We start from the raw sequence: 27964 nt of genomic DNA, 5'->3' as shown, positions 1-27964 counted from the left end.
CCTTTTGCATGTATTTCTATATGCCTGAAAGTGTTTTCACAGTTGTTAAGGCTCTTTGATAGGCCGTTTCACCATTAGCTGTTGTAAATCAAGCACAGGGCCAAGCTTTTCAGGTAGCTCAACGCTGAGTGCACAGAGACTGGGAGCACTGTCAAACACCAGTGGGGAGAGTAGGTTGAGAGGCTAGAGAAACATAATTTCAGGTGTAACTCTGGGTAAAGGGTGAGTTGTTCAACCAGCAGTTATTTTCAGAGTGATGATCACCATTCAGAAGCTGTTGCTTGGCCTCAGAGTACAATTAGCCTAGGACGCAAGCTTAGTTCTTAGCATGGTAGTCCCTCTAAATATAGACAGGTAGTTACAGCTTTCACATAGAGACCTTCCCCCTCAAAGCTCTGGCATCAGGAACCATCATCCCACATTTATACCTTCAGTGAAATGAATCAAACATTCACCAAGTTGATGACAACGTCTGACCAGCAACGGTTATCCACACTATGGGAACAAGGAAATGTACAAACAAACCAGAAACGTGACCATGTGTCATGCTGGCATCAGTCACCTCTCACCAATGGGAGCAGTCAGCAATGCAGAGAGCAAAGCTTTCAGGGCAACAGGGCTCTTGCTGTGACCATTGCTCCAAGCTGACTTTTTCTCAAGCTTTCCAGCATAAAACAAAAGGTAAACCCTAGGCAGCTGAAGAAACATGAGGTCACACAACTGCCCATTGCTATTACTAAGCACAACAGAACTTGGCCAGCTCAACAAGTATCTAGAGCAAAGCTTGCCAGGTACTTGAGTTTCCAACAGAGATGCTTCAGCTTCTTCCAAAAATGTTGTCTTCTTAAACAAACTGGACAGATTGTTGTGGAGATGCTAAGAGAATGTCAATCTGCTAAATGTCAGAAAGATTTTGACTAAACTAGGAAGAAAAATAGTCAGCAATCGCAGCTACATAATTAGCAACAAATCTTCAATTCTACATGTTTGGATAGCAAGGCTGATTTAGAATCAATTGCTTAAGTAGAGCAGCCAAGTGGCCAGATTCAGATTTCTTTTCATCAGTGGAAATGCAGAGTAGCACCACTGATGCAAAAAATAAGAGAAGTACATAATGCCACAACAGAATCACATCTTACCACTTGTTAACAGCTAATTTGATGCAAACACTGCCTTAATTTTATTATTATTATTTTAATTCTGTTTTTACCTATTTATGAAGCCCAAGATGACCGAGACTTCTCGAAGGCAGAAGCTGAGCCAGGAGCAGGTCCAAGGCTGAGCAAACTTCTGAAGTTGATTGCTCACTTCAATATCTGAAACTCAGACCGCAGACTCCTTTCCCCCATATGGTTTCTTTTTGTGAAGACAGGTTTCATTGGTGAAAAATACTGAACGGAGAAAAAGACCCTCAGAGGGCTTCTTGCTTCTGCTTGAAGGATTGAATCATAAAGCTGTACTTCCAGTGAATTGAATCGCAAGGGCTAAGTGATATCACTGCAGAGAAGCTGCTGTGGTCTAAAATTGCTGTCTTTCTGACCATGACATTGTTATCACCAGCAACCCTGGAACCTGCTATTACTGTCTCTTAATGATGAAGCAAGGCCAAGAATTTTTGCCTCCTTTCGAACATCAGGAAGGGTCTTTTTACAACATGTGAACTAAAGTGGTGAAAGAATTAAAAAATAAACCAGAAAAGGTGGAAATAGAGCTAACACCAGAAGCCATCCTGGACCCACAACAAATGCATTACAGGAATATACCACATATGGTCTCGGTCCTTTTCCATAATCTCTTTGTGATGACTTTTACATGGATGAATCAGTGGGATATTTGCCCAAGTATAAACCTCAAGATGTCTCTCTCCAAAATTATTTTCACCAAAATCCAGAGAACTTGGCAGCCTTGACATTCTCTCACAGCACATTTTGTGTCATTCCAAAGATGAATTTTGGCTTACCAAAATTCTTTGGCTAGTAAAAAAAAAGGACAAAAATAGTGGTGTCTACCAAACTGAAAGGAAAACAACAATCTTAGAGCCATTTGTCCTTACGGTAATTTCAGTGTTATGCTACAAATATGAAGGTAGCATATGGGATTCATACACGGCCTTCACCACTCCTCATTGCAGTTAATAAGATGGGTTTGGAATGAATGTTCAAGATACAGATTGATGGTTGAGTATAGTACAAGGAGATAGGGAAGAGAAGAGCGTGACAGGCACTGAAGCAGAAAAGCAATGGGATGGAGCTTGGGTTTTGACTTCTGTTGAGGGTATGAAATACCAACCACAAAATAATAGATAGTAATTCTTCCTTGAGGGTCCCTACCAGCTTGTGTAAGGAATATCAACTAAGGCAGGCAGAGGAACACACAGAATTGGAGCACCTTGCATGTTCTAGCATAAAGTACTTTTTCCAGGATCACACGAAGCTTAGGGCAGAGAATCGATCACAGGCATCCAACCACCACCCTATCCTTCATGCATTTTCCTTCACCACGCTATTTTTAATCCAACCATGTGGAAAAACCTTTTCTTGCAACTGCATAGCATGAGTGAGAGATGCTGTTGTCCCAGTAGAAAGGCAGAGGGAGCTGCCAAGTATTCCTTATGTTAGGGCAGGTCACACCACATCAACTATTAAACTTTCCCCATATTATATCACTTGTCCCTTGCATCACACTGCTATCCCTGTTTATTTTTTCACACTGATTTATGTACATAACTGCCAGGAATGGCACTCAGCATCTCTGTACCACCCATTCCAAGGTCTCCAAGAATGTGGAAGCAAACAACCTCTTAGATGTACTCAGAGGTCTGTCCAGCAAGGCTAGTTGTCACCTGGCTCTTCTTGCACACCTGACAGCTTGGCTGTTTTTGTGGTGGCTTTCCACAGCAGCACAGAGAGTTTTTCAGAGAAAAGCTGCTCATGGAGCTGGTGACAGAAGCTGAGGCCACCTGGCCCAGAGTTATGCCTAATGTCACAAAGGGGATTTTACTGAGGCTGTCCTTAAGAGGATTAAGGAATCATCTACTTGCACAGAACAGTCACACCTGCTGCTCCTGCAAGTCGCTTTTATCTACTCTTGCAAAGCTTATTTCTGCCCAGTCCTGACTTGTTCGCAATACAACCCAGATATTTGCAAAGAACAGGGGCTGGATACAGGTGGAGGGTAAGCAACAAATCAGGTGCATTCAGGCAGCTTGGTAATCTGCTTCATCCACCACACCATACTTAAAATAGCATCACTCAGTAAACAAACAGCTAGGCCTAATTCAGGGGCTGGATATTGACAGGTTGAGGCTTCAGATGGGATTTAGGATTGTCATGTTCAAAACTTGTGAATATTTGGCTAATTATTTCAGGTTAAACAATGAGTTAAACCTCAAAGCTCAGCTCTGAAGTGATATTCTTGAGCTACACCCGATGTCACAGACACGAAAATCATTATGTCATGCATTTATGTCACAGAGGCATAAAAGGGTACCAAACTGTCATATCTAAGAGGAAAGTAAAATAAATTCACTAAGACAAGATCTGAAGCCTGTCTAACACTAGGATATGTGCAGCCCAGCCATCTTGGATTTTCTTCTTTCCTTCTAGCAAGAGATGGGATCAGAAGGTAACTCTAAGTTGCTGTTAGAACTTTCACAGATGAGCTTTCTCACTGCTTAGATTTTACTGTTAAGAGTTACAATATGGATTCCAGCTACGATCTCTTGGAAGAAACCCAGAACTGCCCATCTATCCCAGACACAAACCAACCCTAATCTTATAACAGGATACTCTTCCATAGGATTGAGCGCCCTTTGACCTCACAGTGGTCCTGCCAGGTCAGGACTACAGTCTTGTACTGCCATTCACACTACCGCAGCATACCAGGGCACAGATTAACAAAGGACTTTCCCTATCAAGTCCTAACATCACCTCTGCTTATCTGTAGAAGTTTCTCCTAAATATCTGACTGAAATACTCCACTAAAGGTGATTACCTTTATCCGGCTCCTGAAGAAGGGCAGGAAATTGCTGTGCTTTACTACAGCCCTCTCATAGGAAGGCTCTGCCTCCCCTTACCTCCCCATTTCTTTCAACAGATTTCTTTCTCCAACATCCTCATTGCTCTTGTTTGTCTCCTCTGGGTTCTATTATGTGTTCCTACATCTTTCCCAGACATTTTTCAGACAATATTACCAAATACAGCTACTGATACTATTGCTTTTAATGGCACTCAAGAAATCAGTTTCTTGAAAAGCCATCTCATAGATGCCCCCAGCAGTCACTCCCCATGTCTTTGCTTTGGAGCTCAGCTGTTCAGGGCAGGATCATTATCACGGGCAGAGAACCACTGCACACATCCAGTCAATTGGGAGATTTTTGTGACCAACTCATTGCTTTTAAAATGATTTACTGCACCTCAAAGAAGAGCAAATACTCCTTTAACATCACTCTTGACACTAATTCTAGAGGCAGTTCCTAGTTGCTTTCTTAGATAGCCCCTAATGAAATGTAGAAGCTTCTTGGACTGAATGGAGGCCTGGAGTGCAAGGTTTCATAAAGGAATTAGGAATTGCTGTGGTAGGTCAGGTCATTGATCCAGTTAAAGGATTGAAGACATGGGCACATAACTGGCTACTTAACTAATTATGCCCCAGAAAGAGAGCTGCAGTAATCCATGATGTTCAAGCTCTCAGCCCACTGAAACATGCACTAGAGTGCTACAGCTTTTCTCTTCACAGAGGTAAATCTGATACTGGGAGAAGGCTTGTTAGCAGCATCCATTTTAGAGGCATTGAGCCTCTACATCATCAACACCCTGCCCTAAGAGGTAACTTAATTATCACACAAAGGATAATCAGTAAAAGAGATCACAATGAGTAAGTTATTTCACTAAAGAACTCAAGAATTTGAAGACTCCCCAGGACAAGAGGCAGAGCATAAAACAGGTTATCCCTGACTAGCTACATCAGAGCTGCCCTGATGGTGTCAGATGCAGCACTGTGCTTTCTGCACTTCTGGTGCAGCAGTGAGGATCTCAGATGCTATCAGCTTGGATATCATCTGAGGAGAAGGGAGTGCAAGTACTTGAGCAGCAGAGTTCAATGAGGACAACGGGCAGGGCCCCACAGGGGACACATGCCTGGCTGGCAGCTGCTTTGGGAAGATGGAAGGTACAGCAGTGAGCACCTGACCTCGAAGTGCCATCGGCAATAAGCTCCCACATACGTTTCATAAGACTCAAGTGCTTAATTGAGACTAAGCAATTTGAACATTCACCTTCTGAGATGTACAGTAAGGGGAGAAATGCCACAGTAAATCTCATCCTTGCATGGAATAAGTAGTTAAAGAATAGTAGCAGCCAGGTGCTCCACTTCATCAACTTGATTGCATTCTGCATGTGAAACATAAGTTCAATACAGTAATTACAGAATAATACAGATGATAGAAGACCCAAGTCCCAGAAGTGAAGGCAATTACAAGCAAAATTAGCTGGGAAAGAATTAATGAAAAAATATGACTGATGATGGAGATATTTTACCAGATGTCACAAAAGTGACAACTAAAGAGAAGAAATACTGCTTTTTAAATTTTTGATTCAGAAAATAAATGAAATTGGTCAAAAAACTCCAGTTACATGAAAAAGTGGGTGAGAGGAATTTGATAGAACTAAGTAATTCACAAGCCAGGAACTGTCTTAAAGGCTGATGGAGAACACCACACATCCCATCAGCCAAGTCCATTAGCAACCATAAGTACCTGAGCCAATAAGGCAGAAGTGAGGGCACTCAGTGCTTGCCAATAATTGCATTGTACAGAGCAAACACCTCCATTTGGGAGAGTGCCCAGGTAGCTGTGTCAGCACTTGATGGACAGATGCATATCCAGCATGTCACCCAAAAAAGAACACAGTGCAGTAAGTGTAATGGGAGAAGATGCTAATTAGGAAATCTAATCACTAGGAAGACTAAATAAATAAGGCAAAAGGAGCTAGGAAGGCTGGCAGAAGGCAGCAGAGGGAAAGCAGACTCCGAGGTTGTAAACTTATTGCATCCTACAGAAAGTAATCGCTAATAAATAAGTTTCATGGAGAAGAGAAACCTGCCCACGTGAAAAATATTGTCAAGAAATGAAAAGTAAATTTGATAGGGGTGTGAAAAAGGTCTGTGTGAACATCCAAGTCCAACAGAGGACTGAGATGATTGCAGCCTATGATTCTGCATTATATATGATGATTGCACCTGAAATACTACATGGTCAACACAGCAATTTCCAGTCCATTTCAGCGGAAAATACATAAGAATAATTATGTAATAATGAAAAATTACTGCTGAAGTCAACTGAGGCAGTCTGAATTTGTTCCACCCAGCTGACCATCTCCCACCTGAGATTTAAGCCCCCACAGTCATAGAATTATTATAATTGGGAAAGACCTCCAAGATCATCAAGTCCAACCATCAACCCATGCCACCAAATTAAACAGACGTTTTTCTACACAGTGACTATTCCAGCTTTCCACTGGTCTTAGCTCTTGAAAATTACAGAAACACTTGTTAGAAAGCAGTATCACTGAAGCTTGAGTTCACAGGCCATTAAACTGAAGCACTGTTCTCTGGCTGCACTCTAATAGCTAGACAGGAAACATTTCAGGGCATAGATTTAAATATTAACAGTCTTTTAAAGTGTATTCAAACACTAAAATATTTACAAGCATGTAACATTTCAGAGTGTGCTGCACAGCATTAAGAGAAAACTCAGAGCCCTGATGTAGAAATGACTGCAGCAGAGGGCAACATAGCTTTAACTAGTAAGCAGTGACTTTGCCTTATCTCCTCTTTAGGGCTTAGTGTAATGAACTCAGGGCCAGCAGAACGTGCCATGTTGACAAAGCCACAACTGCTATTTACAGAGCTGCTCAAAATGCCTTAATCTTAAATACAGATAAACTCAAATCCAAAAGAAGCTTTTTGCACAATTTCTCATGATGGTACAACTTCCCATTTTTCACCCATCCTTGACTGAGAATTGCCCTGGGACAAAGCTTAACTGACAGCTTCTCTACCCTTTAAACCAACACATGCTATCCTGAACCCACAATACAGACTAAGGTCACATGGGTAAACTCCACTAGGAAGTGTCTGAGAACAGACTCATCATCCTCCACTTAACTATGACAGGATTTTGTGTTAAACCCCGACTATGTCTCAGAGTCATCCATTACTATCTGAGGCATGAGGCACCAGAATTGCTGCCCAAAGAAACTGTGCGTGCCCCATCCCTGGAGGTGCCCGAGGCCGGGTTGGATGGGGCTCTGATCTGTTGGCGAATTTAGCCCACAGCAGGGGTTGGAACTGGGTGAATTTAAGGTCCCCAAACTAAGCCATTCTGTCATTATTCAGAATGAGCAGCGAACAAGAAGCAGCAACAATAGCTACTTACATGTCTAATTTTCAGTGACAATGACAGCAATATTGTATGTTTGATCAAAAGGATAAAAATGTCTACGAGAATGGGAGCCACCTGCAGATAGTTCAGTGCTGCAGCCATCAATCAGACAAGTAGGAAACAAAAAAAGAAAAAAAAACAACTATAGCAAACCCATGAGAGAAGCTCCATGTAAAGTATCTGGATTGCATAATCAACAGAAGTGATTTCTGCATCAGAAAGGCCCCTACGTACAGCAGCATCCCATTTCTGTAGAACAAAGACACTGGGCTTAAATCACCAACACAGGATATTAAGGAGTTTCGTCGCCACTAATTTTTGGTTGGGAGAGAGATCAGAGGAGTTTGTGCCACAGACATCCAATAGCTCAGCAGATACAAAATAAAGGCAGGCAGCACACACCCACATTACCTGGAAGTATCCAGAACTAATGAGGACAGCACACGTGCTTAGTGGAACTCACAAAACATCTTGTGATTACAAAAAAAAAAACTACAACAAAAGAAGAATCAACAGCGCTGCCTACCCAGCAAGCTCCTTCCTTCCAAAAGGAAACTGACAGCTCTGCCCAGCCTGAAAAGGTTGTTCTGTCCCTTCACTTCCTGTCCTTTCCTTCCTGTGCTTTCACAGCCCAGATGTCTCATGGTTAAACAACCCAGACAAACAGGGTACCAACAGCACAGAGCTGCATCAGTCTGTGACACGTCTCACTGCCCAGCTCCCTTGCCACCATTCATTCCTTGAGACTGTCGGATGAGCGTACTACATAGGAGAGAACAATTTTTCTTCTGCTTTATCAGCTCCAAACAGCTGTAATACGATCTCACTAACTCTATTTGTCCTTCTGTTTATACTGTCTCGACCTGTCATCGTGCAGAAATTAATCAATTAACGATAAAACATATGAACCAAGTCTTGGCCGCCTTCCTTTGGGCAGAGGAGACCCAGAGACACTCCAGCAGCACAGGTCCTTTGCTCCCCCCCCACAGCAGAGCTAAAGGCAATTCAAGAACAACAGTCATGCACCTGAGAGATGCTGTTTGCTGCCCGTTTTCTTTATATGAAATCTATTGAGGGTTCTAATATAGAAGGATCTGGGAAAATACGTCAAATAATCATTTAGATGATGAAATAGTTAATAAAACCTTCTTCTGAAAAAGAGAAAAAAAAAAATCATTTTACTGTGAAAGAAAAAAAGAAAGGATTGTGTTACCACTGCAGTAAGCAGTGTTACAGATAACTCCGCTGCACTCAAGAAGATCCACCCAATTGCAAGCTATACAAAGAAAACAAGCCCAGAAGGATAACAGCAGTCACGCTTGCTAGAATCATAAGAACTGCCAGCTAGAAGCACCTTACGACAGACTGTACTTGAAGCACTGCTCCAGTAGTGCTGGCACAGGCAGTTACAGCACTGCACACCTCTACAGTTCCCAGCTGTATGCGGGCAACTGAAAACCCACAGCTCACCTGAGAGTTGCTTGTACTCACCTGGGGCTGCAAACCTTTGTCCCATTAGCATGACACACACATGCACAAACCAGCTAACAAGTAGTGAGGAATCCAGCCATCGTGGTTATACACAGCTCTTGATAACACCATGGCTCTCTAGCACACCCTGTCCCATGGATGAGTTTTGGAGGAGTGTTAGAAGGACTCAGAACAAGGGTGGAAATGGTATCAGAAGCATTAAAGCCTTCCTGCCACGTAATGAAGACCCATGCCACAGAAAGCATTCTTTGCTCAAGAACTGCTTATGTTCTCCACACCCCATTGATGGCATCGGTGAACATCCTCAGAACGTTCTTCACATCAATCCAGCACCTATCCACGCTGGGACACATCAGCCCTGAGCATAGCAGGGAACACACAACACACATCAGTTAGAAGTGACACCAGCCCTTTGCAAATGAGACCTTACACGCCAACAAGGAGATAGCTGATGGAAACATGCAAAGCCATGTTCCACTCAAGCTGCTGCGGAGCACTATCAGATCCATTTCGTCTTTGCCTGCAGACAGCCCCAGGAGATAACACATCTCACGCAAGGGCAGCAGCAAGGGCTCAGCTCCATGTGTCCGTACTCCCAGCCCCATCCAGCACATGCATGGCAGATAGCACACTCACTATCATGCTCCAAGAATGCGCCCTCTCTGCAGGACTGGCTGTTTTCAAGTAGGGTTGCTTTTCTGAAGACACTTTTACATACCAAAAAACATTTTTTTGCATATGATTCAGAAACATGCTATAGTAATAGCAGGGAGACAGGGAGTCTGCCCAGCTCTGCTCAGTTTTTATCTCTACCAGCTGCTGCACAAAGCACAAGCAATTCAGGGATCATGGCAAAAACATTTTTCTAAGCAGTCCTATGGTCTATGGAGAGGGACGGAAGTTTATTACCATCCATGACTCACTCCCCGTTGAAGCTTTTTCCTGGATGAACTGCGTTCTGCACTATTATGTTCCAGTAACAATAAATTAATAATAGGCGAGGGAATTCATCGTTTGCCTCACAGAAATGTAACCAAAGCAAGAAAAATATGGAATATGCTATAGAGATTAAGAGAAATATTTTATTCCTTCCCTCTCCAATGCCTAAGAATTACAGCCTTTCATAACAGCTTTCAGTCTTTGTTTGTCACAAGACTCGTATGGACACGAAGCATTGAAAAGGAATTGTGTTTATACCAAACATAACTCTAAAATATTTTTCTCCTCAATCCATTGCTGCAGTCAGCACAGAAAATTTGAATTCCCCAGCACAGCCCAAGAGTCAAAACAGATCTCAGGATATCTGGTGTCAATTTCTGACCCTACAAAGCCTTCCTCTGTGATCCCTGACCTCACCTCCCTCCACAGCAACAACTCTTCCACCTCAGCAGCAAGCAGAACCTCTCTTAAAGACTTCAGGTCTATGTTTAGTTACAGGGGAAAGGGAAATGCCACACTTAAACCCATGGGCACCAACTAATCCGGTTTCTATTTTTGGGTAATCAGGTGACTTCACATTTGCATTAAAAAACATGGTCATTCACCTAGTCCTCATGTCACTGCCTTTGAATTTTCCTCTATACATTAGAATTTCCTCACCATAAGGTTCTAGGCTTTTTGTTTGCTTGTTTTATCTTAAACCATACAGCAGAATATCTCCCAGTTTGGAAAAAAATGAAGTCAATTTTAGCACCTGACTCACATTGATCTAACATGGAAGCTAGTGATTTTCCTACTGCACTAAGAAGGAATTTCTGTTCACAGAAGAAAATGGCTTTTAAACCTGGAATAGATACTTTAAGTTTCAGGCTTATCCACATTTGAGTACCAAAAACAAGGCTTCCCCCAGAACTGACTTGTTCCATCTCTTCTTTCAGGTTGAATACTGGGAAAAATTTCTTCTCGGAAAGAGAAGTCAGGCAGTGGAACAGGCTGTCCAGAGAGGTGTTCAAGAACTATGGAGATGTGGCACTGAGGGACGCAGTTAGTGGGCACGGAGAGCTGAGTAGGTGGTTGGACTAGATGATCTTAGAGGTCATTTCCAAACATAATGATTATAGGATTCCATCCACAGCATTCACTCACTCATAATCTGTTCTACCACAGCCCTAACACCACCCCTACATGGTCATGAGCACATCCATCCATGCACTTTCACTCCTCTTAAAAAGTTCCTATTCCACAGGCTCAGCCCTAGGGGTATCCCTCCCCCCCGACTGCGCCCACCATGAAAAGCATCTCCTGTTCAGTCCCTGCAGGAAGAGATCTATCTGCTTACTGCCACTGAGGTATGACACACAGCCTACTTACAGGAACAATCAAGATTCAATCAAAACTTCAAAACATGCCAGATGTCAGGCTGTGTGTTTACAGAGAGCAAAGCAATCCAAAGGAATATGTAATTATTGCTCTCTGCAAGTGGGAGTGTTAAAGGAAAAGGTGGGTGTAAAAGGGGATTAAACTCGTGGTTCTAGCTGTCAGCTGGAGACTTTGTAGGAAAGGCTTAAAAAAGGAGCAAATTTACAAAAGCTCATCCCACCCCTCTGAGTAAGCAGGCAGAAGTGGAGAGTGTGGCTGCTCCAAAACGGGGTGGGAGTATGCAGCCTGAACAGGACCAGGTGCTCCTGCTGCTACTGTTGTAACCCCATTTATTCAAGAAGAAACACCAACAGATGTGGCAGAATTGTCCTAACTACAGCAAGAGAGGGCGAGTGGGTTCTTCCAGTTCTTCTCCAGGCTCCTGCCACATGAACTTGGACCAACTCTCCAGTAGCAGGTGGAATTCAAATATGCACTTAACCACTTTGCTAAACAAGGATGGATTGCTGAGCTAGATCCAGAATTTATAAAGCACCTTGAGCAGGAATACAGGTTATTATACTGACTCCTTGGAAAAGAAATGCTGAGCTAAAAGGAAATATTTCCTCATGCCAATGCACATTTCCATCACCTTAGAATCATTGTTAGGATTTTAAAACAGCCTGCAAGAAATTTCAGATGGCAGGAAAATAATTTAGACAGAGCTTAGCCCTCCATTTATGGAAATCTGGTTAGATGACTATGAAATGATGGATATCTACCTACAAAAGCAGTTCTATGTTCCAGCTTTATGAACAAATTCAATAGAGACAGCTGCAACGAAACCAAGTCTATTGATACTGCAAGTGCTCTTGGGAGGACAGCACAGAATTTGGGATCTGGACTCGTCATTACTACTTTTGAACACACACACAAAAAAAAAAAAAATATTAGCTCTTTCAATGATGAATGCATATCCAAATATCATCATATCTTAAGCATGCTTAGCATCTGTCATATCAAATATTAGCTTGCAATGAAGCCCCGGCAAACCAATAAAGGTGTTTTAGCACTGGAAGATGCGGGATAAAGCAGCACTGTCTCCAGCAGTTGCAGTGTAAAAAAGGGAAGGGAGCAACATTACAGAAGAGTGCAAAGAAATAGCTCAAGGATAACACATAACTTACAACTCAGATATAGAAATGAAATGCACACGTTTATTTCTGCCTTTGTCAAAGGTAAATAGTAACCAGCCCTCCAAAGTCCAGAATGTGTTTCAGTTTGGATATTAGGAAAAATTTCTTCTCAGAAAGAGTGGTGAGGCATTGGCACAGGCTGCCTGGGTAGGTGGTGGGGTCACCATCCATGGAGTTGTTCTAAAACCATGGAGATGTGGCACTGAGATGTGGTTAGCAGCCATTCTGGGGATAGGTTGGTGGTTGGACTAGATGATGATCCTAGAGGTCTTTTCCAATCTTAATGTTTCCATGATTCTGTGTCATAGCTTAAGCCGAGCCCAGCTCACCAAAATCAAACTCCTAGCACAAGCTCAGAAAACTAATTCCCCTTTTTGCTTAGGACCAAAGGAATTTACCTCGGATCACAAAAACCTGTTAGTTTGAAAGGTTTAAAAGGGTGCACCATCAGAAAGCTACTGAAAATCTGATGCCAGCAGAGAACAAGAGCACAAATTAAGGAAAATATATTTCTTTTGCATTTCACATTTCCAGGCCCTTCACATCACAATCTGTTCCTGCCAACAGATACAGCACAGGAGAGGACCTGGCCCCATGGCTATGCCTGCTCCAGGTGCCCATCATAGCCCTGTGATGCAGCCTGACCCCCACCCGACCCCCAGGGCAATGAGGGTCCCCAGCAGCCACATCAGTACAATGCCTGCTATTCCAAATAAGGGAACTTGTTGCAAACTCCCCTAGAGCTGCCTTGTTCTGGCTGGTTTATGTTAGGGAGACAAGACTAAACAGACCTTCATATTTGCAGAATTAACCACTAAAAATGAAAAATTGGTTGTTTGTTTTCAGAGTGCAGATGAAGGAGAGTCCTGCGGCCTCTTTTGGAAATGACACCATAGCAAACCCAGCATTGGGTTATCTCGTTTGTCTTAAAAGTCTTTGGGACAGATTCAGCAGGGAGTAACAGAGCGCAAGTACCAAGGAAGGGCTACCCCCCTGCCCCACAGCAGCATCACTGCATCAACTTGCTTTTTGATAGGCACCAAAGCTAACATATGGCCCCACTGTTCCCACTTTCCTCCTATTTTTGAGTGCTGCATGGGCACTCAGTGCAGTGTTGAGCTCAGCCTAAGCAACACACTTCTCAGCAAAGCTTACACGCTGAGGTTCAGCCTAGGTGAGCTGAACTGCAAGTAGACATCTGCCTACATCCCAGCTGGCAGCACAGGGTGCCATGTGGCCGACCTTTCCTTTGCTTCTCCCATCTCTGAACAGCCACAGGCTGTTTACTCAAACCTGGTAAGCAAGATAAGCCTCAGCGTGGCAAAGAAACATGGAAAACAGACACGTTGCCAGGGCTGTGACATTTATTTAGCAGCAGAATTTCCATATGGTGCTGGTGGTTAAACAGAAAGGGGTAGAGGTTAGAAGGGAAACAAGGAGAGGTCCTACGAGTCCAGCAGAACACAACCCCATCACTCGCCAACACTTGGAGAAACTCCATATCCTGTTACTCCTGCATAAAATCCCATCAACGCCATTAATTGGGTATTCCATCAAAATTAGGCTATAGAGAAGCTTCCCAAAACCCTCAGCAAGTTTAATGGCATTAATGGCACAGGCAAGACTGCAAGCACAGCTACTTAGCTGGCTGCAAACCAGACCCCTGTGCTGCCAAATTAGAATCAGAAACATAGATGGGAAAGATGTATTTTTCCTCTTCTAGCTGCACAGGCACCTAGCACAGATAAGGGCTGTCTGACACAGGACTACAGATCAAAAGAAAAAAGCATCTTAATTCTAACCAACCTCTCCCCAGGAAGTTTCCCATACAGCTCCAATGGTAACATAAAATCAAAGAATCATTAAGGTTGCAAAAGACCACAAAGATCATCAAGTCCAATCATCAACCCATCACCATGGCCAAGTGTTGTCACAAATACCCCTCTTTTGTACTCCATGCTGCTCAGTCTGGTCAGGAATTGAGAAAACCATTGACAGATGAACACTCAGCTTCACCAGAGTCAACAGACAAGAAGGTAGGTTTGAAAAGAGTTAACAGAAAGCGCACAAGCACAAAGCAGGGGCTGGGATTACCCATCTGTCCCTGCCAGGAGCTCGTTTTCTCCTCTGAATTGTATTTGTATGAGGCAGGATCTAATCTAAATGCAGAGGTTCGACTAGATTGGTGCTTGCTTTTACTGAAATTAAATTTTAAAGGTCAGATATTGCTGTAAGGCTAGAGAAGCACCACAAATGTATGGCATGAATTTAGTTGCACCTACAGCAGATCTCTGTCCAAAACAGAAGGAGACCTCACCTCCAAAATACAGTCACACAAAACGTGGAGTAGGGTCAGTTTGCTGCTGCATATTCTCTAAGGGGCACATGAATAGTTAATTCAAAGTAACACTATCCTGACTCGGTCTACTCAAGTGTCAGGCTCTAGGGCATCTGAATGCAAGCAAAACATGATTACAGTACTGGTGACTGGTCTCCTAAAATATAGGTGAGCATCAGGTTGATCCCAGGCTCCTGTTGCTTTAGTCTGATCAATACCCACTGAATTTTGCGTTTGCCAGAGGAGATAAAAGTACAGTTCCTCAAAGGGATGCTGACTGCTTCTACTAGTGCTGCAGAAGAACACTTCCTCGCTGAGCTGCCTCCCACTGGAGAAGCAAAACTCCAGCTCCTTCATTTCACAGGCATATACAGGTCTCACCTTATTCAAATGAGAAGCACTAACCACTTTGCAAGGCAACAAAGTTGTAGCTTCAGGAACAATTTAAGACCAAGCTAAATACTCTGAATGTGAACCACACCTCCCGTGGCTGATTGGATCAGCAAACATCTTCCTACACATTTTGCAGCCTCTATCAGGATGCAGCCAGGGGGCCGCTTGCAGGGGTGTCAGTGCTCACAGGAGCAAATGTTGCAGACAACATGCACCCCTGTGTGTGCAGCAACAGTGACAGCTGGCGGACATGAAGAGACAGCCCCACATACCACCAGCCCTGCAGCATGCCCCACCTGCTCTGGATGGTCTCAGCTGAACCAGAGAGCCACAACGCACACTGCACCCAGGAGCAGGACTTGGGGTTATCGCACAGTCAACACGTTATTTACCACCTCTGTTTGCTTGCCACTCCTACTGCTGCCTGTGAGTAATTTGCACGTTTTCTTTGTGGAAAAGAGAATGGGATGTTTATGGCACAAAGTCTTGCACTGTAAACTTGAAACTCCCAGCTCTGGCCTCATACTGTAGAAGGGAAAGTGAGCGGTGAGCAATAGGAGGGCATGGTGGTGGGATGACGGTTGGACTACATGATCTTAGTGGTCTTTTCTAACCTTAACAATTCTATGATTCTATGAGCAAGGTGACACCAAGGAAGTCAGCAGCACTGGGGGCACAAGGGCCTGAGGTCCAGAAAAGCCCAGAGGCATAAAGCACCTCTGGGTGCAACTAGACCAGTAGGGCCATGGGGCCCAGGGATTGCAGTCATTCCAAGTGGGACCTAAAACACGCTTCTGCTGGTGAGGAAAGTGTTTTCTGATGGTGTCCATTATTCCCTCTCTCACACCAAGCAGAGAACAGGCTGTACTTTTTGCTTCTGATTCACAAATATTAAAACCCCCCTTCCCACTATTGGTGACTCAGAAAAATGACTCATTCACCTCTACATAGTGCTATTTCCCCCACATTAGCAGCCTGGGGAAAACAGAAAAATAGTAGCATCTCCTCCCTATTCATCAATGCTTGCTTACAATACAGAGATTAAAACAATTCATCCCAGCCTCCATCTCACTGCTCTGGCTATTCCATAAAGTCAGCAGAATGCAGGAAAGAGGAGCTGTGTGCCTGGCTCCAGCTGTGTCATTCCCCTCTAGAGGCTGCTGAAGGGAAAGCAACAGCAGTTCTGCTCCACATAGGGTGGTCCTGAGCTCTTAGATGGACCTCAAGAAACTGGAGAAGAAAGAGCACGTTTGTAACAGAGTAAGAGTAGACATGCTAAAGGCAGGGCAGCACATCAACCTCCTTGGATAACAATACAGGGCTTTTCTGCTATGGACCTCAGTTTTTCAAACATTAGCCAGGAAAACTCAAATCCCTGCATGGTTAGTATAAGTTCTGTCTTCAAACCACCACTGGGATCTCAGGGTGGTGAAAACTTACCATACATGAACTACAACAAGCAGACTACAGGACCAAAGTAATCTCTTCTTTTCAAAGTCTTAATTTCTCTACTGTAGGACTCTTCCAAGACTAAAATCAGCAAGTCTGATGTTACAGGGCCTGTGGCTTCTCTAGCATAATTATGTCTCAGAGTTAACCTTCTGAATACATCAAGATTTCCCCTTTCATTTCATACTTGCTGTATCCCCAGTGAACATAATCAGCCTTCCTCCTTCATGCTTGCACCTATCAAACGTAATATTGGCAAATCTCTACTTATTCTTTGCTTCAGCTGTTTTAATCTTAGTTCTTTAAGACATCTCCTCAATCTCATAGACAACCATTATTTTTTTTTCTGAATGCTTAAGTCAGTCTTCCCAGTAACCAGAAGCACAAAATTCAATGCAAGAGACTAAGTGCAATCAACTGCAAGAGAGCATCAAATCACTGCACAACAGAGGATGCGCCAAGGACCTGAGCCATGTGCCACACAGCTCAAAGCAACAGAGAGCCAAAGTATTGGCTGTTGGATAAGGAACACGAGAAAGCAGGAGGAACGATGATTCCAGTGGGAAACCAGTCTTCAGGGAATTAGAGCAATAGCTTGCAGCCAAAGATAGCTGTGAAGTCACTCCCCCTGAATGCGCTTAGCAAAGCAATTCTTCAGGACACGCAGGAGAATAGATGAAGATGAACAGGGCCACGGCCCAGACACAAAGCTGCAGCACATCTATACAGATCTCACTGCTGTCTGAAAGAAACCAACACTCTCAGGGCCAACATCAACCACTGCTATTTCCAAGCACAGATTGCACCTGTGGTTTCATTATCCCAACCCACTTTTAAACTGTAGATTGCCAGCAGTAGTCCAGTTCCAGAACACTAAATATCAACAAGCTGTTGCATTGTGAGAAGCAATGAATGGGTGAAGTCTTTACACAGTAAGGGAAAAGGAGGTACAAAGAAAATAAAGATATGTTTCCAACAACACGCATCTGATTAGTAGCAGCTCAGAGAAAAATATTCCCCCACTGAAAAACAGCTACCACTTTCCCTGGTATCCTAAATTTAGATGCTGATTTTTATCACCCAGGACCATATGATTTATTAGCAAGTCGGTACAGTTGGTACCCAACAGCAGGCCAGTTGGCACTCCACGAAAATTCAGAGCTAGGTCCAAATTCAGAGGCTAAACCTCATCTCTGCTAGCAAACTTGGATGAAATCCCAGCCAAAGAGACAATATAGCAGCAGGCATCAGCAGAGAAGCTCCAAGCAAACTTAAACAGAAGAATTGGCCATTAAAGAGAGTCTGTAGAGTTCATCCTCTGTTATCATATGGAAGCATAAACCTCATTCCTGAGCTTGGGGAAAAAGAAAGAACAACATAATACTGAAAAGTCATTAAAATTAAGTATGCCCAGCAGCTTTCCTCTCCAGAAGATTGAGTCACAACTCAGATTTTCATGATTGCAGATTTCACAGACATAAGCCTGCAATACAAAGCTGGTTACTACCTTTTCTCTTCTAGGTTCCAAAAGTGCTGCCAGAGAGCATTATTTTTAATGCACTCTCATACAGGGATAAAGTTTCCAAGGAAGCTGCCAAATATAGCAAAGGTTTGTGCTTTCCCTTTCCAACATTTTCTTAGAAAGCTGGAAATAACATTACCTTACTAAAGTGGCTATTCTAATTAATTCTCTTTTGCTTCAAAAACAACAGCCAGAAAGAAAGAAGAACAAACTTGAACTTCTGAGCACTTAAAGCTGTTTCTGTTGATGCAGAGCAAAATAAAGCTTGACAGACCAGTCACACAACTATAGAGAAGACTTCTGCAAGACTGATGAACAACTTTCAAGGCAGAGCCTGTACTCCCCAAGCCCTCCTTACTGAATCAGAACATATAGACCATAGCTCTTAACTGGAACCTTTAGCTTACCACGAGATGAACTCCAACAACACCAGTTATTAACATTTTGAAAGCCAGAAGATGATCCTGTCCAAATATCTTCTCACCCTCTGCTTTAAGACCAGCTGGAAAGGGTGAAAGAGAATGGGGTGGCATTAATATGCAGATTGGAGAAGATGACTCAGCAGCCCCTTTCAGTCAATGCCAATTAATTCCAACAAAAGCAAATTAATTCCAAGCTTTTAATGCCAGAAAGCAAGCCAGGAGAAAAGCAGGAAAGCACCGCAACAAAGACATCATTTCCCACCTGGGTAAATGCAAGACCTTTCAATCAACACTTGATGCTTAATGAGGCTTCTCACCTGGTCTCTGACACCTCTTGATCATTAAGTAAGAAAAGCACACAATCCACACTGCTGCCCTGGGCACCATAGGTTTCTTAGTACCAGCAAATGCTGTTAAGGTAGGAAAAGAGAACCAAGAGAACCAGATTGCCTAGGTTGCTATTTCAATCTTTCCTGAAAAAAACAATCCCCATACTAGATGAGGGAAGGGGGCTGCTGCTTTCCATACAGTGGGTGAAATGCATCAAGAACAAAAGTACAGGACATAGAAAAGGTATTTTAAGAAGGCTTAAATCAGACCCAAGGTTGTGCAGATATGTTCTGGACTCTGAGCCTGAATGTTACCCAATGACAGCACCTGCAAAGCTAGCAAATGGCAGAAAGGAAACTTCTCTGCTATTGCATTTTTCTCTTCAACACAGATGCTGTTTCTACGCTAGTCAAGCTAGCTGAATTGTCAGAGCTATTTTTATTATTATTTACCAGAAGAATTATCAGCCATATTTGTTCTGTTAAATTCCTGCTTCACAGAACTATTCCAATACCCAGGAAATGTACTACTAAGGAATGCCGGTATTCCCTTCCTTGCCTTTGCTCATCTCTTCAACAAGGCTCCATCTGAACTGGCTGCCCTGCAGGACACTACAGAGGATAAGATCTACCCCAGGCTGGGGGCTGCTGGATCTCAACACCCTGCTCTCCTAAGCCAGGTTCCAACCTTTCATAGAATCATTCAGGTTAGAAAAGACCTCTAAGATATCTAGTCCAACCATCCATCAACCCATCCTCACCACGGCCACTAACCACGTACTTCAGTGCCACGTCTGTTTCGTGAACACATACAGGGACAGTAACCCCCCCCCCCGCCCTCACCTCCCTGTGCAGCCTGTGCCCAATCACTTTTTTGGAGAAGTTTTTCTTAATATCCAACCTGAACCTCCACTGGTGTAACTTGGGGCCATTCCCTCTTGTCATGTTGCAGTTACCTGGGAGAAGAGGTTGACCCCACCTCACGATAACTTCCTTCTAGGGAGTTGTAGAGAGCAAAACCAACTTTTTTTTTTTTTTTTTTTTTTTTTTTTTAACCTGAACAATTCAGTGTAGAACATCAGTTTTTAAAAAAATAAATAAATAAATAAATAATAATCTTATTTTTTCCAGCAACCATTTTGTTTCCTACAGACTAGTGCAAGTATGGTCCATTCTCAGGAACGTCCTGTTTGCACAGAGCTGCCACAGAAAGATGTCAGCATGTGAACAGTCTCCCCTGAATCTCACACAAGAGCTCATCAGATCAATCTCATAAGTTGGTCAAATGACAAACCACAATTTTGAGTTATAAGACACCTTCAGTCTCCTATACATCACTCCAGTGAAGTGTAATGTTCAGCAAAGGCACATGGTATGATCCTTTCAAAAGAAATGTGGGACAGGAAATGGTGGCCTGCAGCTGACCCAATATCCATCAGCCCAAACTGCCTGGGGTCTCCCAGTGTAACTAATTTGGGTGTAAACGCCAGCAGCAGGAGTCAGGAGCTGCCTTCTCCTTCCTGCTGCTGGGTTCTGGTTAGAATTTGACCACAACAACAACAGCAGTACAGGTCTGTGTCTCTCCTTCCTTTATCTCTGTACATAGGCACAGCAAGGTGAATGCCTTGGTGTCTGCGTGGGAGAGATGGGAACATCAAGCAGAGGGATTTATCTCCACTAAGCCCTGCTGTGCCTAGTAGACTGTGTCATCTTCCATTAACAAGCAGATTTCTGCAGTGTTCATATTACATTTTCCTACAGAGACTGCTGCAAAGGAGATGATGAAAACAAAGTGCCCAGCCCTTCAGGACTGCCCCAGCACCACACACATCTCAATTTGGTGTATGAAGCTGTGAGCCAGTTCCTCTTCCCCACCCTTCACCTGCACACAGTAGGTCTGGCTTCCCCCCAAAACACACATAAAAGCAGCAAGAAAACTGCCCAGGACAACACACTGCTGGCTATGGAGGCTTAGCTATTAGCCAAAAGCATTGCTTAATTTAATATTTGTTTGCAGCCACAGGGGGTTTCCTGAGGTTGGATGCCGTCTAATGAAGCCATAGGTCAGCCAGCCATTTGGCAAATGCCCCACAGAGTTTTAAAGCTGTCTTAAATAATAATATTGTTTTTTTAAGAAGGCTCGTACCAAAATAATACTGCAATCTGCACTTCCAATACACTTTCCTACAGCCACCTTTTTTTCCCCACCTCCTGGGACATCACTCATTACATGAATACCAAAACCAGCAAGTGATCTTGGTTCCCAGCCATGCGATGCCAGCCCATTGCAGAAGCAATTCCAACACTTGTTCCAGAATGCAGTGAAATTTTCAATCCAGAGGTGTCATTATTAGACTGACATCTCCACCCATCCCAAAGGCCTTCCAGCCACTGCAGCAAATTCATGAAGTGCAACCAGAATCACAGAATCATAGAACCATAGAAACATTAATATTTGAAAGACCACTAAAATCATGCAGTCCAACCATCAACCCAACCCCACCATGCCCACTAAACATGTCCCTCAGCACCACATTCTGTAAGTTCTTTAACACCTTCAGCTTTGCTGTCATGTGCAACAACTGCACTTACCAGGTCCAGCTGCACAGCAGAATAGCTCCAAGCATCAGTTTCATTACAGTCCTACTAGGCTTGGGCAGGTTAGTCTTACCACATTCAGGAGTACAATGGGAAAGAGCTTTGGGCGATAACTTGAGTAAATTGGAAAAACATTATCTGAACTACACTTTTGTACCCACAGGCTCAGGCTCACACCCATCTGGCAAAGGCTGCCCATGGAGGCAGCAGAATCACCGTCCCTGGAGGTGTTCAATAAACATGGAGATGTGGCAATGAGGGATGTGGTTAGTGGGCACGGTGGAGATGGATTGGGGTTGGACTGGATGATCTTGGAGATCTTTTCCAACCTTTATGATTCTACAATCTGCAATCAGCCCATGGGGGCCATTTAGGAAAGTGGTATTTAAAGTGTGCTGGGACTGGCAGCAACCCTCTCCCAGAGTCATTAGGAATTCTAGGCACCATGGGGATCGTTCCCACTATTTCTCCCCTTTCTCTGGAAGCTGCCACCAAGCTGTGGAAGGATGCAACAGAGCAGTTTCTGCTGAAAAATGAGCCCAGCTCCATCTGGTGCTATTCGGTTTGCCACCCAGTTAAGTACAGCCCACCCTGACCCAGCTTAAAGGTCACAGCACAACTGCCTTGGCTGCAGATGCCTGCGGTATTGATTCAGAGTAACCTTGAACAGGGAGTGACCCAATGCAAGAGATTCTGATTTTTTGAAAGGATAATTCACTGTATCTGTTCAGCTAAACAGAGGGCCCTGTGTCATAATAAAGCTGTCATGATGTTCGGGAAATATGGTCTCACTGGAGGAACACATTGTAATTTTATACCCAGCTATTTAAGAAGATGAGGCCAAGCCCTGAGTGACAGACACTTTGATGAAACAACACATGAATTAAACACAATTATACTAGAAAAACAGTAAAACAGAACTAATCATCAAGGCCCCCGTGTTGTGCTGCAAGCAGTGACATTTGCGTTGGCACAGGGTACTGCCATCCAGAGAGCTCCAGATCCTCCATGAATACCACTAATCAAATTGTCACCATGCAACCAGAGCAAGGAGCTGCTCTGCAGGAGGAGAGGTCCACATCCCACCCGGTTCCCTCCTGCCCATGCAGACAGAGGTCTTCTCCAGCCCTCCTTCCTGCTAAAGATGCATGAGCATGTCTGCCAAAACCTCTCTCCATACATAATAGTCTCCCTATGCATATTAAAGCTAGAAAAGAGAATCCAGCTGGGTGTAGAAAACCTGCTTTTTTTCTAGGTTTCTGCACGAGTTGGATCTTGAAGCTTTCTTTAGATCAGCAGCAGACAACTGTTTCATAGACTTCATCAGAGAGGGTTGATAGCTGACTTGAAAACGGCAGATGGAAGCGTTAAATATTTATTGGACTGGAGTGCATTGATTGCAGAAAATAACACTTTGCAAATTACTTCTGTGTAAACAGTAATTAAACAGTCAGGCACGGTCCAGTCCAGGTTCTGGGTAAGCTGCAACTCTTTGTGAAACGTATGCATGAGAAATGCTAACGCGAGACAAACTAACATTTCTCTCCTGATTTCCATCTGCATTTGCTAAAATTGCTCTGCAATCATGAATTCAAATTAATTAAAACTTTGGAATGATTCTCCACATAGAATTGGAATGGAGGGAGCCCTCATGGCTGGCACACATGCTAAGCTTGTGCTGAGCAGGGGGTGGTGATACATTGCTTTAAAAGACCAAGGGCTTTGGTGTCCTAATGTTCCCACTGCTACTAAAGCAGTGAACTGGGGATAAGAGTGGGTCTGAACTGGTGCTTGTAGCAGGGGGAAATGATAACATAAAGTACGATGCAGACACGTCCCTTGCAGGCTCCACATTTCTTCCAGGAACTGCAATTGTAAATGGCATGCAGCTGCTGCTTGCTGTTAAGCTCTCCAATTCTCCAGTGGGAACAAGTTTGCTCAAGAGATACTGCAGTTTTATTCCCTTAAGCAGAATGTTAATCTCCCAAGTGTGCTATTACATTAGCCAAAATGAGATTCACACCATCTTTTCTTTAATACATCTTTCTAAAAACAAAATGTTGTAACTTTGTCTTAAAAGTAGCTGCAGGTCCCCATAGTCACTGCCCACCAGCCCAGATAACAGTGGGAGGACAAGAGGTAATGGCCTTAAGTTGCACGCGGGGAAGTTCAGGTTCAATATTAAGAGAAATTTCATCTCAGAGCAGTGAGGCATTGGAACAGGCTGCCCACAAAGGTAGCGGGATCACAGTCCCTGGAGATGTTCAACACAAGGGTACATGTGGCATCCCTTCTGTACCTACACACACTCAGGACCTCAGGAAGGCAAGCAATTCCTATTCAACAAAGCAGTCATTACAGCCTCACTCAGTATTGGTAAAAGGGGAACTCTGGACACCATTCTGCCACCTTTGCTCCTTCAGCACAGACAGCTATACATTGTGTTTTATCACTATTGCTGGATTTTTTTCCGTACTCAGATTAAATCACAGGTTTTGGACTTTCTCCCTTCCCCCAAAACATATGTACTGCAAAACACAGCAGAAACGAGCACCTCCTACACCAGGACAGGGAGCATGCGAGTTTGACTGTAGCTTTACGGCTGCAGAAGGGAATGCTGAGAGCAGAGAAGAGAGGCCCTAGATGCAGTGGTCTGGGTGCCGCATCCTTGGAGTTGCCCAAGGCCAGGATGGATGGTGCCCCAATCCAGTGGGTGGCACTAGCACAGAGCAGGAGTGGAACTGCTTTAAGAACTGCTTAAGAAGTGGAAGGCTTTAAGGTCCTTTCTAACCCAACCATTCCTTGTTTCTGTAGAACGTGAATGTGTTGGCAGTACTAAGCTCCTGGCAGAGCTGAGCTTCTTTTATTACGTGTGCATGCATACGGGCTTATTCTGTTTGTTTTCTCCTTCTCCCATTACAAGGCACAGATTGGTTTCACATCTATGAGAGCTCCTATAGCTCGTAACTGCAGAAGAAGATGAAGAGAACAAGGCTGCCAGGGGACTTTAATGAGAACTGCTTCTGTAGTCCTGGTGCAGTTAAGAGTCACATAATGAAACAGAGGCTGATTTGTTTGTTTTTTAATGAGCTCTATTTATATTTGACTTTAACTATCCTCATTCATTTTCCCTGAATCAAACCTCTACTGCTGAAGTCTTGTGCATCAGGTTAATAAAGGGCAACTATAATCTGATTTACTGCATACTTCCCAACACTAACATACTCACAGGAGATGCTGACAGTTTTCAGCAGCAATGCTTGAAGCTGAAGAATTGATAGTGAAATTGAACATAACTTCTCAGCTGCCTCACAGAAAGCTGAAATAATGCTGCAGAATTGTCTGGAGGCATTTTTTCTTCCATGTCGTTATAACACAGAGAGACTGAGGCTGCTGTTAAAGCTTGTTTTACTGTTTGCAAACTGGAAGCAGGTGCCCTACCCTGCAGACTTTGGCTGGTTGGTAGGGATACCTGAGTTTCAAGGTGTCAGAGAAAGAAAAACCACTGAAATCACACATGAACAAATCCAATGGAATATGGTATCCTCAAGCTTTTCACCCTCAGTAGCTCAGAAACTACATAATGGATCAAAAAATCAAAGGGCACTGTGCCTCACTGTCTGTGTAGAGGATTAAAACAAAAATCAGTAGTCATAGAATCATAGAATTATTTGATTTAGGAGGGACCCTTAAAGGCCATCTGGTCCAACTCTCCTGCAATGAACAGGGACACCTACAGTTCCATCAGGTGCTCAGAGCCCATCCAACCTGACCTTGGGTGTCTCCATCTACTTCTTCCCATCCTTAAAACAGAGAAAAAACACTGTTGATGAAATAGCTGGAAATCCCAAATGGAGGTTGTCTTCTTGGAGGAAGAAGTTTAGCCCCTATCTACATATTTAAGCTTTCAAACAAAATTAGCCTCCTTCAAGAGGAGCAGCTGTGTAATTAAGCCAATTTGGGCATGAACAGTGTGATTCAAGAACCAAATACTATCTTAATTATATACATTAATATTCCACTAAAAGATGCTTATCAAAGAGATAATTCATGTTATTGCACAAGGAAGGCCACTAAAAATATAAAATAACAGACAAGGGTGCCAGCAAGAGACACTGCCGATGCCTGCACAGCCGTGAGAGCAGCTCCAGCTGCACAGAAAGTATATACAAGAGCTAATAAACCCATCTGAGCAAGCAGAGGGCTGCCAAAAGTCATCTGTTGTCAGAGGTGAATGCTGAATGAGAGATGCCTGCATCCAAGCCAGAGTCACTCTGCAGCGCCCTTGCTGCTCAGGAGAAAGTTTTGGTTGCAATCTCTTCTGACTGGTTTTGGGGGAAGGAAAAGAGCGGATTCACAGAAATGGAGACAGCAATAGGACAAGGGGGAATGGCTTTCAACTAAGAGAGTGAAGATTTAGGTTAGATGTTAGGAAGGAAGTACTGTACTCAGAGAGAAGTGAGGACCTGGCATTGCTGCCCAGTGCTCTGGGTGTCCCAGCCCTGGAGATGTTCAAGGCTGGGTTGGACAGGGCCCTAGACCCTGATCTAGCGGTCAGCAACCAGGGGATTTAGAACCAGATGAACTTCAAGATCAATTCCAACCCAAGCCTTCCTATGATTCTGTATGATTCTATGGTAGTCAGGGCTGGGAGTCAGGAGGGGGCTGATGGAAAAGGGTCTTGTGCTGGATAGGGCACTTGAGAGCCTCTCTACAGCATACACATGGCCACCACACCACCTGCACACCAGTTCTTCACTGCAAGACTGTGATCTACATCTTGGCTTTGTCTGCTCCATCTGTCTTTACTCGAAGACCCCAAAGCACCATGATCAAGACATGTGGCAGCAAGACCATTGTGCTGCACAGAGACTGCAGCAACATCTTGCCTTAGGGCTGGAGCATCATCCCAGCATCCAAACAGCTCTCCAATGCTGATTTAACCTCTAGGAGATTCATGAAACGTTTCTCCCACCCAGCCCAGCAGTTTCATTTGTCTGTGTATGATACCCTGAGGCACAGTGTTGCTTTAGACCTCTTGCAGCTTGTAACACACCAGGCTGACATTCCCAGCTCCTCACCCTGGGAAACAGGAGACCTGGGGACCCCCATCTCACAAACAAATGCTTTGTTGTTAATCATCTGACCGCCAAGGTCCCATTAATTAGTGCTGACATTTAGAGTGGAGGCCACGAGATAAGGGTGATATGAAGATGGACAAATTCCAAGAGGATCTAGGAGAGGAAAAAAGGGCTGCAGGAGATGTGGTTTTTATTTTGAGTTCTGCTTATAAAAAGAGGCTATTGACATTTGAATTCTTATACATGAGAAGAGAAAAAATTGCAGTTAGCCTGTTGGTATGTATCTAAGTAGCAAGGTGCTGCATGTTGTCAGCATGAAGAAGGGACATTGGACTGGCTGGTCTCAAGTCCCTGGGCTTGTTCACGGACCCAGAGGTCACCATTATGGATGTGCATGGCTGGAAGGCTCTGGATTAGCTTTTGGAGAACCACTGAAATATCTGAGTTGGAAGAGACTCTTAAGGGCCATCTGGTTTAACTCCCCTGCACTCAATAGGGACACCTACAGCTCCCATCAGGTGCTCAGAGCCCCTCCACAGCCTGACCTTGGGTGTCTCCAGGGTCAGAGCAGCCACCACCTCTCTGGGCAACCTGTGCCAGTGCTTCATCGCTCTTACTGTAAAAACTTCTTCCTTATATAAAATCTAAATCTCCCGTGTTCTAATGTGAAACCATTTTCCCTTGTCCGGCCATAACAGACTCTGCTAAACAGTATGTCTCCTTCAAAAAAAAAAAAAAAGTGCAGAAGTCCACCAAATGTCTGCCTCTGCTGAAGCAGGACAAGCTCATGATAAAATAAAACCATCTGCTGCTACAAGCTTCCATCCCTAACCAGAATCTTCTGATGCCCTTGTGGACATGACACCACTCACCACCCTATTTCATGTGCTCCAGCTGACATTACTATGCATTCATACTCCTGGGAAGAGATCCTCAGACATCAACCAGTGGGATTAAAACAAAGGTCAATGTAGAACAAAAGCACTGGCAGATATTTTGTATGCTTTCTTATTTTTGAGACATTAGACCATGTTCCATTTATACCTTGCAGCTTCAGTATGTAAAAGAGAAGTACACGGAATCGGAGGGATGGGGGTTAAACAAAAGCTAGGATTCTTGTGCAAGCCCTGCAGTTTCTCTCCAGGGGAAAAAAATAAAGATAAAATAAATCAATTATGAGAGCTAGAAAAGCTGCCTCTATTCACGGCTCTTTCTATACAACACTGCCAACAGCAGAAGCAACTGTCCTGTCTCTGAGCACTAAGTAACCCCATTTGTCGCCTTCAGTCCCTCCTATGCTGCTGCTTCCCAGGAAAAGGTCTTCAAAACTCAAGAAAGGAACCCAAATCTGCTTTTGAGGCAGCTCCTATATGTGATCCCAGCCCTGAAGCACCGCTAATCATGAC

The 27964-nt window shown here is 43.8% G+C and overlaps 1 protein-coding gene across 4 annotated transcripts in view; it reads right to left on the bottom strand.

The window, feature by feature from the left end:
* The window catches only part of NEURL1 (neuralized E3 ubiquitin protein ligase 1), a 140934-nt gene that overhangs the window by 100534 nt on the left and 12436 nt on the right, over positions 1 to 27964 (bottom strand). Inside the window, exon 1 of one of the 4 annotated variants that reach the window (XM_072340416.1) lies at positions 18536 to 18632. The exons of 1 other annotated variant lie outside the window; for it this stretch is intronic. Coding sequence is in view for 1 of the 3 variants with exons in the window: in XM_072340411.1 (XP_072196512.1) it covers positions 18536 to 18571 (36 nt within the window). In the remaining 2 variants the exon portion in view is untranslated. Of the gene's footprint in view, positions 1 to 18535; positions 18633 to 27964 lie in introns of those variants that run through there. 2 more of the 4 variants (XM_072340411.1, XM_072340415.1) reach the window with 2 other exon arrangements.

The sequence above is a fragment of the Excalfactoria chinensis genome, chromosome 6, assembly GCF_039878825.1.
Source record: "Excalfactoria chinensis isolate bCotChi1 chromosome 6, bCotChi1.hap2, whole genome shotgun sequence".
NCBI lineage: Eukaryota > Metazoa > Chordata > Aves > Galliformes > Phasianidae > Excalfactoria > Excalfactoria chinensis.
Note: the sequence above shows the minus strand (reverse complement) of the source record. Positions and strands in the feature narration are given on the sequence as shown.